The sequence below is a fragment of the Chiloscyllium plagiosum genome, chromosome 6 (assembly GCF_004010195.1).
Source record: "Chiloscyllium plagiosum isolate BGI_BamShark_2017 chromosome 6, ASM401019v2, whole genome shotgun sequence".
Taxonomy (NCBI): Eukaryota; Metazoa; Chordata; class Chondrichthyes; order Orectolobiformes; family Hemiscylliidae; genus Chiloscyllium; species Chiloscyllium plagiosum.
Window position 1 is genome coordinate 13,680,367 of NC_057715.1, and position 13,315 is coordinate 13,693,681.

At 43.8% G+C, this 13,315-nt stretch overlaps 1 protein-coding gene across 1 annotated transcript in view; it reads right to left on the bottom strand.

The window, feature by feature from the left end:
* Positions 1 to 13,315, bottom strand: part of LOC122550471 (collagen alpha-2(IV) chain-like) — a 122,018-nt gene that overhangs the window by 45,400 nt on the left and 63,303 nt on the right. Inside the window, exons 25-27 of the mRNA XM_043691237.1 lie at positions 8,241 to 8,411; positions 7,314 to 7,457; positions 6,226 to 6,351 (exon numbers count right to left, since the gene is read on the bottom strand). Coding sequence (XP_043547172.1) covers positions 6,226 to 6,351; positions 7,314 to 7,457; positions 8,241 to 8,411 — 441 coding nt within the window. The remainder of the gene's footprint in view (positions 1 to 6,225; positions 6,352 to 7,313; positions 7,458 to 8,240; positions 8,412 to 13,315) is intronic.

A 13,315-nucleotide genomic window follows, 5' to 3' on the forward strand; every position in this document is an offset into this window, starting at 1 on the left:
TGGATACAGAACTGGCTCAAAGGTAGAAGACAGAGGGTGGTGGTGGAGGGTTGTTTTTCAGACTGGAGGCCTGTGACCAGTGGAGTGCCACAAGGATCGGTGCTGGGCCCTCTACTTTTTGTCATTTACATAAATGATTTGGATGTGAGCATAAGAGGTACAGTTAGTAAGTTTGCAGATGACTCCAAAATTGGAGGTGTAGTGGACAGCAAAGAGGGTTACCTCAGATTACAACAGGACCTGGACCAGATGGGCCAATGGGCTGAGAAGTGGCAGATGGAGTTTAATTCAGATAAATGTGAGGTGCTGTATTTTGGGAAAGCAAATCTTAGCAGGACTTATACACTTAATGGTAAGGTCCAAGGGAGTGTTGCTGAACAAAGAGACCTTGGAATGCAGGTTCATAGCTCATTGAAATTGGAGTCACAGGTAGATAGGATAGTGAAGAAGGCGTTTGGTATGCTTTCCTTTATTGGTCAGAGTATTGAGTACAAGAGTTGTGAGGTCATGTTGTGGCTGTACAGGACATTGGTTAGGCCGCTGTTGGAATATTGCATACAATTCTAGTCTCCTTCCTATCGGAAAGGTGTTGTGAAACTTGAAAGGGTTCAGAAAAGATTTACAAGGATGTTGCCAGGGTTGGAGGATCTGAGTTGGAGGGAGAGGCTGAACAGGCTGGGGCTGTTTTCCCTGGAGCGTCGGAGGCTGAGGGGTGACCTTATAGAGGCTTACAAAATTATGAGGGGCATGGATAAGATAAATAGACAAAGTCTTTTCCCTGGGGTGGGGGAGTCCAGAACTAGAGGGCATAGGTTTAGGATGAGAGGGGAAAGGTATAAAAGAGACCTAAGGGGCAACGTTTTCACGCAGAGTGTGGTATATGTATGGAATGAGCTGCCAGACGATGTAGAGGAGGCTGATACAATTGCAACATTTAAGAGGCATTTGGATGGGTATATGACTAGGAAGGGTTTGGAGGGATATGGGGCAGGTGCTGGTAGGTGGGACTAGATTGGGTTGGGATATCTGGTTGGCATAGACGGGTTGGACCGAAGGGTCAGTTTCCATGCTGTACATCTCTATGACTCTATGACTCTAAGGAAGCGGAGAAACCATTGGGGTAATAAAACAATGCCACTTTATTTTTGTCTAAAGTTTTGGATGTTTTGGGAGGTATTGGGAAGAGGATGGCCTGGTGCTATTATGGCTAGACTATTAATCCAGACACCCAAGGGTGTTCTGGGGACCTGAGTTCGAATCCTGCCACGGAAGATCGTGGAATTTGAATTCAATTAAAAAACTGGAATTAAAAATCTACTGATGACTATGAAATCACGATTGCACAACGTTCAGCACCTCAGATACTGAAGCAGTTCATGTCCAAATGCAACAAGGTCTGGACAATACCCAAGCTTGGGCTGACAACTGGCAAGTAAGACTCAAGCAAATGCCAAGCTATGACCATCACCAATAAGGGACAGTCTAACCACTGCTCCTTGGCATTCAATGGTGCTTCCATCACTGACTCCCCCACTGTCAACATCCTGGGGTTATCATTGACCAGAAACTCACCACATAAACACAGCGGCTACAAGAGCAGGTCAGAGGCTTGGAATACTATCGAACAGTGTGGTGCTGGAAAAGCACAGCAAGTCGGGCTTATGCCTCAAACATCGACTCTCCTGCTTAACGAGTGCTGTCTGACCTGCTGTACTATGCCAGTGCCACACTTTTAGATTCTGATTCTCCAGCATCTCCTGTCCTCATTTACCCTTAGTTGCTCAGAATTTTATGGCCAATAACACACCTCCTGACTCCCCAAAGTCTGTCCACCAAATACAAGGCACAAGTCAGGAATGTGATGGAATACTCCTCACTTGCCTGGACAGTCCCAACAACACTCAAGAAGCTTGACACCATCCAGGACAAAGCAGTCCATTTGATTGACATCACATCTACAAGCATCCACTCCCTCTACTGCTGACGCTCAGTAGCAGCTGTGTGTACTACCTACAAAATGCATTGCAGAAATTCACCAAACATCCTCAGACAGCACCTTCCAAACCCAGGACCACTTCTACCTAGAAGGACAAGGGCAACAGATATATGGGAGCACCACCATCTGCAAGTTCCCCTCCAAGCAACTTGCCATCCTGACTTGGAAATATATCACAATTCCTTCACTGTGACTAGGTCAAAATTCTAGAATTCCCTCCCTAATGGCATAGTGGGTCAACCCACTGCAGGTGGACTGCAGCGGTTCAAGAAGGCAGCTCACTATCATCTTCTCAAGGGGCAACTGGGGACAGGCAATAAATGTTGACCAGTCAGTGACACCCATATCCCATTAGTGAGTTAAACAAAAGGAAATTTCTGAAAGTATAAAGATGTTTAGTCATTGCTTCTAGCCTGGTTATTAGCGTAAAAATCTTAAAACATGATGGCTTGTTGTAATTCCTTCAGTTATTCCATGGAATTGTTTTGAAAGATATTGCTTTCTCCAGAGATAGGAATCCCTGTTTTTTTGTCTTTCAAAACCTGTCATCTCAGATTTCTTTGAATTAAAGTTAATCCAAAATTAGCCCGGTCAACCTGAGACCCCCCTTTTACTTTGAACAGAACTGAGAAAGATGAACTTGATCTTGTCCCATAAATTGTTGTTCAGTTCTCCCGGAACATGTCCAACTTGATTCTTAGCTGCTGAGGGTTTAATTCTGTTACTCTCATTCCCAACCTGGTAACACTTAACTCTCGAACTGGTTTTCACAGTGAGGACTTTTGCTGGAAATTCTCTGTAAGCTGGATGAATCTCTCAGCCTTGTTTCATATGCTGACAAAGTTGGTCTTATTAATCCAAGCACGAACCCCACCGACATCTCAGTGTGATGAACCCATTGAGACTTCCAACCTCTAACTGTGGACATTCTCTCAGATCCTGGCTCATTACCCGAGCCTGAGATTTTAAGATACATTTTAGAAACTTTTTATTTAAATTCATTTGTGGGATATGGGCGTCGCTGGCTGGCCATTATTGATAGCCCATCCCTATTTGCCCTGAGAAGATGGTGCTGAGCTCCCTTATTGAATCGTTGCAGTCCACTTGCTGTGGGTTGACCCACAATGCCGGTAGGGAAGGAATTGCAGGATTTTGACCCAATGACTGTGAAGGAATGGTGGTATATTTCCAAGTCAGGGTGGTGAGTGGGTTGAAGGGGAACTTGCAGGCGGTGTTCCAAAGTGCTGCTGCCCTTGTCCTTCTAGATTGAAGTGGTCATGGGTTTGGAAGGTGCTGTCTGAGGATCTTTGGTGAACTTCTGCAGTGCAGCTTGTAGATAGTACACACTGCTTCGACTGAGCGCTGGTGGTGGAGGGATTAAATGTTTGTAGATGTGATGCCAATCAAAGTGGATTGCTTTGTCCTGGATGGTGTCAAGCTTCTTGAGTGTTGTTGGAGCTGCATCAATCCAGGCAATTGAGAGTATTCCATCACATTCTTGACTTGTGCCTCATAGATGGTGGATACACTTGGGGTGTTGTGAAGTGAGTTACTTGCCACAGGATTCCTAGTCTCTGACCTACTCTTGTAGCCACTGCGCTTATGTGGTGAGTCCAGTTGAGTTTCTGGTCAATGGGAACTCAAAGGATGTTGACAGTGGGGATTCAGTGATGTTTATACCGCTGAATGTCAGGAGGCAGTGGTTAGAGTGTCTCTTAATGGTAGTTATCTGGCATTTGTGCAGCGCAAATGTTACTTGCCACTTGTCAGCCCAAGCCTGGATATTGTCCAGATCTTGTTGCATTCGAGCACAGACTGCTTTAGTGTCTGAGGAGTGGATGTAGGTTTCTTCGCTGAGCTAGAAGGTTCATTTCCAGATGTTTTGTCACCCTACTAGGTAACATCTTCAGTGGGCCTCTTCAGTGAAGCACTGATAATTCCTGCTTTCTATTTATATGTTTGGGTTGGTGATGTCATTTCCTGAAGAGTCACTGTGCAATCAACGGTGAACATTCCCACTCTGACCTTATGATAGAGGGAAGGTCAATGATGAAGCAGCTGAAGCTTGTTGGGCTGAGGACACTACCCTGAGGGTCATCTGCAGAGACGTCCTGGACTGAGATGACTGACCCTCCACAACCACAACCATTTTCCTTTGTGTCAGGTATAATTCTAACCAGCAGAGTGTTTGCCCCGAAACCCATTGAATCCAGTTTTGCCAGGGATACTTGATGCCATACTTGGTCAAATGCGGCCTAGATGTCAAAGGCTGTCACTCTCACGCCCCCTCTGGAATTCAGCTCTTTTGCCCATGTATGAACCAAGGCTGTAATAAGATCAGGAGCTGAGTGACCCTGGCGAAACGCAAACTGGGCGTCACTGAGCGGGTTGTTGCTGAGTAGGTGCTGCTTGATAGCATTGTTGATGACCCCTTCCATCACTTTATTGATGATGGAGAGTAGGCTGATGGGGCGGTAATTGGCCGGGTTGAATTTGTCCTGCTTTTTGAGTACAGGACATACCTGGGCAATTTTCCACATTGTTGGGTAGATGCCAGTGCTGTAACTGTACTGGAAGAGCTTGGCTAGGGGAGCAGCACGTTCTGGAGCACAACAGTACTCAGTACTATTATGCTATTGTCTCCAGTACTATTGCTGGCATGTTATCAGTGCCCATTGCCTTTGCAGTATCCAGTGTCTCCAGCTGTATGTTGAAATCACGTGGAGTGAATCGAATTGGCTGGAGACTAGAATCTGTGATGCTGGGGACGACTGGAGGAGCCTGAGATGGACCATCCACTCCGCACTTTGGACTGAAGATTGTTGCAAATGCATCAGCCTTACCTTTGGCACTGACCCTCCATCATTGAGGATGGGGATATTTGTGGAACCTCTTCCTCCAGTGAGTTGTTTAATTATCCACCACTATTCATGTGGTAGGACTGCAGAGCTTAGATCTGATCCATTGGTGTGGGATCACTTAGCTCTATCACTTGCTGTTTATTGAGTTTGGCACGCAAGTAGTCCGCTGAGAACCCAACTCTCTGGTGATATGAATCACGTGGAGCCTTGTACCTGCCTATAAAAGCTGATTTATCTATCCAACTCTTCATTTTATGTTGGTAGTCACCCAATGTTTGTAACAACATCCTGGGATTTTGGAGACCAGCAGTCAAACCACTGTAAACACAGATGCTGCTGTGGCTAATGCCAAATGTAAACAATCTTTTCAGCAAACAATCCAGCCTTTCCTTCAATCTTTAATCAGCCACATTAGCCAGCCCTGCTGTTAGGCAATAGATCGCATGATTGCCTTTCTCTTACTCGTAAGTTAAAGACAAGTCCAAAAACACAACAGTTTCATTCGCACCATATTTTGAATATCCGTCAATTTGGATATAACCGGCACGGTCAATCTGAGTGTATAAAGAATTAATCAACTATGAGTCAAAAAAACAGTTCAGATTCAAAGACTGATACAGGTCATTTAGCTCATCGTGCCTGAACTGTGTCTTTGAACGAGCTATTCAAATTGTGTCATATCCCCTGCTCCATCTATACTTCCGACTGCCTTGGGAAGGCAGCCAACATCATTAAAGACCCCTCCCACTCCAGTGATGCTCGCTAACAACCTCTTCCATTGGGCAGAAGATACAAAAGCTCATACACATGTTCCTACAGATTCAAGAACAGCTTCTTTCACGCTGTTATTAGATTTCTGAATGGATCTCTCAAATTTTAAATTTAATGTTGACCTCACTCTTTCTGCACTTTCTCTGCAGCCATAACGTTGTATTCCTCGCTCTGTTCTATTACCTGAATGCATCTTGTATGGTACAATCTGCCTGTACTGCACACAAAACAAAACTTTTCACTGTACCTAGGTACATGTAATGATAATAAATCAAATCAAACTTTTCCCATTGTCCTGCCATTATTTCCTTTCTAATTTCCTTGTGAAAGTTATTGAAACTGCTTCCACTGCCCCTTTAAGCAGTTCATTCCAAGGTCCTACAAATGGCTGAGTACAAAAAAAGATCTCATGTCCACACGATGTTTGACAGGGTTCAATCAAACAGCAACACAGACTGGGAAAAGTGTTCGAAACAATGTGGGGAAGATACAGGATTATACCTGGAATCAGAGGCAAAATGCAACTGTGCACAAAACCAGATAACAACATCAAATATTCATTTTTTGTTTCAGTTTTTATATTATGGCAGTACTTACCTCTGGGACCAACAAATCCGGGTTCCCCAGGCAAACCGTCGTCTCCTTTCTCCCCCTTCACTCTCACCATCATGGCAGGTTCGATAGGTGGGGGTGGTCCTGGAGGTCCAGTTTGTCCACGGTCACCTATGATCATAAATAAGACAGCATCACTCTGCAACAATCTGCCACCTGCACAAAGCCTTTGTTTCCGATGAGGCACCCATCCATGAATGGCATGTGCCCAATAAGTGGAGCTGAGGATTGGATCAGTTTGATTCCTTTAGTGTCTGCCATAATGCAGCTATATACATAATAGGTTCTATGTGCAATATAATTCCAAATCTTTCATCCTCCCTGCACCTCCTTACTCCCCAGCTTCCTAGCATCCTTCTAAACCTCTAGTCTGGGTCCGATGCGCTCTCTAATTCTCCATTACCCAAAGAGCGACGTTTTGCTGTGAGGTTTGTGGTGGGGAAAGGCTGAGGAAATCAGATTGGCATATAACAAAACCTGAGAGCCAGACTGACGCATTAAATGCTTTCTGGATGTTAAGGATAGCTATATTGATGGATCTGTGCACTGGCTTCATCTTTCTGCATGTGAATCGTAAACTGAGCATTCCAGGCTGCATTCCTTGGAATGGAATAGGCGGAACCTGGGAGCATGGATGAGAGGTACAGAAATCCGCTGAATGGAAATGGGATGTGCCAGGAATCTGTCGGATTTCCTGAACAGTTGTACACATAATGTGTGAAGATGGAATTCTGCCATCCAACCTCAGATAAAAAGGACTCAAGAAGCACTAGTTAGTCATGTTCCAGACCGAACTTTGCTACATTTTGTTTTGAACATGGGTTTCTTATCAGTCTGAGATCTCAGTTGCACAATGAAACCTCTGATACTGCAGCTCTCCCTGTGCTGAACATCAGTCTATAATCTACCTATAAATCACCTCTTACTATAAGAGGTACATACCAAACTCAAAGGTACAGGCAGGTCTCAGCTTCTTTAATAGCTTCTTTAATAACACTCTTCATTAGAGTGTTATTCAGACAGCTCACAAACATTAGCTCAGAGGAAGGATACTGTTGTAGATTGACTCTTACCTTTAATACCCTTCACTCCAGTTGAACCCCAGTTCCCTATAATTCCAGGGGATCCCGCTTCTCCCTTCAAGCCGGGCAGGCCAGGTCGACCCTGAAACCCCTCAACACCGGGGAACCCCGCCATTCCTGGAGAACCTTTCAGACCTAAAGGAAGAGAAAATGATGGATGTGGATGCAGTTACAATGTTCAAATGACATTTGGATAAGTACATAAATAAGAAATGTCTGGAAAGATATGGACCACGTGCAGGCAGGTGGGACTAATTTAGTTTGGGATTATAGTCGGCATGAATTGGATGGACCAAAGGGTCTGTTTCCATGCTGTTGACTCGATGTATGAATGAATACAATGCCATTGTGTCAGTTGGAGAGCTCAGAACCAGCTGATAGTGGACTAGCAATATCCTAACTTTAAACACGTTACGGCAAGGGAACTGATACAGAGCTGAATAATATTGTGCATTAAGAAGTCAGCCTGTAGTGTTATCGCCCAGTGTGGTGCACAGAATGGGGTATAGTACTATACTTCAAGTGATTCACAGTCTGGGGTATAATGTAGGTATTGCACTATACACGTCAGTGTGGGTCACAAAATGAGCACATAGTCTTAAACCTCAGTGTGGGTCACAGAATGGGCATAAAGTTATACCCCAGTGAAGGTCACAGATTGATGATATAGTTCAATACCCAGTATGAGGTAGTTGTTTTACCTCAGTAAAGGTCACAAGGGAGGAAGCAGAGTAACAGGCCTGGGGTTCTCCAGTTAATCTCCATTGAAAAAAGAGCATTAAATTCATTTGTTTACCCCCTCAACACAGCAAACACACAAAAGGGGAATTTTACACTCTTTAATTCAGAGGGATTGGTTTATCAGTATCAGTATTTATTCAGTAGAACTGGTTGAAATGATTTCCAGTTACTTGTTACCTTTCAGGCCATCAAGACCTGGCAGACCATCCACTCCGAAGCGACCAGGGGATCCGGGGAATCCTGCATCCCCGCGGGATCCCTGGATACCAGGAATTCCAGGCAAACCTTTCATTCCAGCTGGGCCTGGGGGCCCTCTGTCACCACGATCCCCTTTGAAACCAAAAGAACCTGAAACGTAACAAATCGTCATTAGTCAGAGGGATGAGGAGAAGAGAGAAGAGAAGAGGAGGGAAGAGAGAGATGGAAAAAGAAGAGAAGCCAGAGAGTGGAGGGACAGGAGGAGGCTGGAGATGCATTGGAACGAGAAGACAGAGGAAAGTGAGTAGGTGAGAGGAGAGGAGGAGGAAGGACTGGATGAGCAGGGGGAGGGATGACAGAGGAGGGGGGTAAATGGAGAAGAGCTTGAAGTGCTAGACATGATTGAATGGCGGAGTGGACTCGATGGGCCGAATGGCCTTACTTCCGCTCCTATATCGTATGGTCTTATAATGAGGAGGAGGTGGACAGACTAAAACTGTTATGTTCAAAAGATGAGACAATGGAGCTTTCAGTGTTAATCCTGTGACTGTTGCACATTCCTCACAGCGCACAGACCAATCAGAGGAATAACCATTTCCATTTTCATTGACATCATCTATCCACAATTTGAAATTTCCAATTGACCAAATTCCTATAACATATGAATCTCCAAGATTAGCCACACAATAGACTAGTTGGCACTTTGAGCTTACTCTGCCATTCAATAAGATCATGGCTGATCTAATAAGTCCTCATTCCAAAAATCTTTCACCTTCTTACTCATCAAGAATCTATCTCTACAATTGCTTTAAAATTATAAGAATTCCTTATGTATAGAGAGTAAGCCCTCGATCCAGATTCTTCTACAAGAGGTAACATCCTTTCTGCATTCCACCTATCAAGATCCCCAGGACCTTCCATGTTTCAATTAAATCTTATTTTCTTATTTTCCCCAGCTCCAATACAGACCTACCCTGTCCAACCTTTTCTCATAAAACAATCCTCCCATTCCAGATATAAGACTGGTAAACCTTCTCTGAACTGCTTTCCATGCATTTATATACTTTTGTTTAAATAAAGAGACCGATTCTATATAAAGTATCCAGATGTGGTCTTACCAATGCCATGTATAACTGGAGCATAAACTCCAAACTTTTGCATTCAAGAAACAATAATATTCAATTACTTTTCCTAATTACCTGCATACTGTACTCAATTCATGCACCAGGACATATCAATCCTTCTCATTTAGATAATAACATTTTTTTACTCTTCCTGTCAAAATTCACATATCTCGCTTTCCCACATTATATACTAATTCCACATCTTCGATCATTCACTTAACCTATCCACACCTCGATAGCGCTTTGAGAATCCTGTTCATAATTTGCTTTGTTAGAATCATAGAACCCTTACAGTGTGAGACCATTCAGCTCATCAAGTCCACGCTGACCTTCCAAAAAAGCAGGGAGAAAGTGAGGTCTGCAGATGCTGGAGGTCAGAGTCGAGAGTGTGTTGCTGGAAAAGTGCAGCAGGTCAGGCAGCATCCGAGGAGCAGGAGAATCGACGTTTCGGACCGGATTCCTGATGAAGAGTTCTGGCCTGAAATGTCGATTCGCCTGCTCCTCGGAAGCTGCCTGACCTGCTGTGCTTTTCCAGCAACACACTCTCAACTTCCAAAAAAAGCATCCAACCCAGACTCACCCCCTATCGTTGCCCTGTAAACTTGTACTTACCATGGTTAACCCACCTAGCCTGCACATACCTGAACACGACAGACAATTTTAACATGGCTAATCCACCTAGCCTGCATATGTTTGGCTTGTTATGCATCTTTTTGTTGTAAGCAAATTTAACAACCATTTATTCACTCTCTTCATCTAAGTCATTTATATAAATTATAAGAAGTTGAGAGGCTATTATTGATCCCTGTGGACCAACCAAAACATGACTCATTGATGCCTACTCTGTGTTTCACCTCAACCAGGCAATCTTCATTCCTGAAGAAGAGCTTATGCCAGAAATGTCGATTCTCCTGCTCCTTGGATGCTACCTGACCTGCTGCACTTTTCCAGCAACACACTCTCAATTTCCAAAAAAGCATCCAACCTAGCATTTTTCAGCTCTGATCTCCAGCATCTGCAGTCCTCATTTTCTCCTAATCTTCAGTCTATGCCAATATGTTGACCCCTACACTATGAGCTTTCATTTTCTGAATGTGGCACCTTATCAAATGCCTTCTGGAAATCTAAATGCATTCCCTCCACCAGTTCCCCCTTTTCGACAGTACATGTCAGCTCCTAAAGGATCTCCAATAAATTGATTAAACATGATTTCCCTTTAACACAACCATGTTGACTCTACCTGATTGCTGTGAATTTTTCTAAGTGCTCTGCTCTAACATCTTTAATAATAGTTTCTAACTTCTTCCTTACGACAAATGTTCAGGTGTTTGATCTGTAACTTCCTGCTGTCTATCTCCCTCCCTTTTTGAATAAAAGGGATACGTTCTTGGTGTCCAAACTTATGGAATCTTCCCTGAATCTAGGAAATTTTGGAAAATTAAAGCCAGTGTATCAATTATCTCGTCTGCCGGTTCTTTTAAGATCATGGTTATGTTTGCGATTAATAACTTGAAGAACTGGATTTAAGAATTTAAATCCAAAATAGCACCTGGAGAATTTAAATTCAGTTCATTATATAAGACAGGAATTCAAAATTATAATCATGATTGCGACCATGAAACTATTAGATGATGATATAAACCCATCTGGTTTACGAATCAGACTTTTGGGAATTAGGAATGGGCAATAATGCTGGTTTTGTCAGTGATTATCAGATCCTGTGCATGAATTGCAATGGAATACCAACCTGCTACAACATCATTGATGGCAGATGGAAGGGGTAAATGGGATAGGGAATGAATTGCCAGCAGATAGTTCCTGATGAAAGCTGTATGCTGTGTTTACCTTTCTTTGGGTTTAATTCCAGAGAGGTGATAGATAGGGGAGATGGGCACCAACAATTACTAAACCCCAACCTGCCTAATATCCCCAGTCTCTAGAAGCTGGATCTAGAAGCTTGGAACTACAGAAAGGCCCTGCAGATTAACAACTTGATTAATTGTGCTTCAGTTCACCATGAGGCAATTGTGTTTTAAGGCAGCACACAATGAGATAAAGGGAAGAAAAAAAACTTACTTTTTGATAGTGCTAGCCCAGGGTGTTGTGAAATGCATCAATCAATGAAACACTTTATGAAATGTAGTCAATTAGGTTCAACACGAAAACCAACCTGCCTTCCATTGACTCTATCTACACTTCCTGCTGCTTTGGCTAAGCAGCCGACATAATTACAAACCCCAGCCACCCCACTTAGACTCTCTTCCACCCTCTTCCATCAGGCAGACCCTACGAAAGTTTGAAAACACGTACCAACAGATTCAAGAACAGCTTCTTCCCTGTTGCTATCAGACTTATTAACAAATCTCTCATATTTAGAGTTGATCTTTCTCTGTACCTTCTCTGCAGCTGTAACACTATATTCTGCATTCTGTTCTATTAGCCTGATGTAATTATGTAAGATGTGATTTGCCTAATTAGCACGCACAAAAATACTTTTCACTGTATCTTGGTACGTGACAATAATAACAAATCAAATAAAACAAATCAAAACTCACAAACTCCCAAGAATGACTGGGTGATCTGTTTGTTGATATTGTTTGAGGAATAAACATTTACTAACACATTAAAGAGAAGACCCCAACCCCCCGCCCCCCCCGCCTCTTCTCCAAACTAATGTTTGTTTCCTTAATCTCCAATTGAGAAGGCAGACGAGACTTCCGTTTAGCAATCTATGTGAAACCTGGCACTTCTGACAATGTGAAATTCTCTCAGTACTCACAGCATTACAGAGCAGTATTCCCTCAATACAGACGTTCTGACAATGCTTCCTCAGTACTAACCTTCTGACGGTTCTCCCTCAGCACTGACCCTGTAACAGTGCAGTTCTCCCTCAGCACTGTCTCTGCGTGAAACCTGGCACTTCTGACAATGTGAAATTCTCTCAGTACTCACAGTATTACAGAGCAGTATTCCCTCAATACAGACGTTCTGACATGCTCCCTCAGTACTAACCTTCTGACGGTTCTCCCTCAGCACTGACCCTGTAACAGTGCAGCACTCCCTCAGCACTGACTCTGTGACAGTGCAGCACTCCCTCAGCACTGACTCTGCGACAGTGCAGCACTCCCTCAGCACTGACTCTGCGACAGTGCAGCACTCCCTCAGCACTGACCCCCTGACAGTGCAGCACTCCCTCAGCACTGACTCTGCGACAGTGCAGCACTCCCTCAGCACTGACCCTCTGACAGTGCAGCACTCCCCCAGTGCTGCCCCTCTGACAGTGCAGCACTCCCCCAGTACTGAACCTCTGACACTGCACCACTCCCCCCGTACTGACTCTCTAACAGTACAGCACTCTCTCAGCACTGACCCTCTGACAGTGCAGTACTCCCTCAAAACTGACCCTCTGACAATGCAACGCTCCCTCAATACTGACCCTCTGATAGTGCAGCACTCCCTCAATACTGAGACTTTGATCCCAGCTAATGTTCTGGGGACAAAGGTTTGTTACAATAAGGAAAGGTTATGATATTTCTATTCAATTAAATTGTGAAAAAAAATATAGCCTACAAATGACCATGAAACCATCATTGGTTGTCATTAAAAAAAGATTCCTTACGTCCCGTGAGGAAGGAAGACTGCCCTCTTTACCTGATCTGATGTATATGTGACTCCAACCCTGCCTCTCAGCAATTAGGGATGAGTAATAATTACTGGCCTCTCACATCTCATGAACAAATTAAGTAAATTCCTCAATACTGAGCTCCAACAGTGTAATGCTTATTCAATGCTGTTCCTCTGAATGGATAGCACTTGCTCAGTACTGACCTCCCATGGAGCAGTACTCCTTTAGTACTGGTGCTCTGATAGAGCAGCTGTGTCTCAACATTGACTGTCTGACTATCCAAGTCTCTCTCAATACCAGCCCCT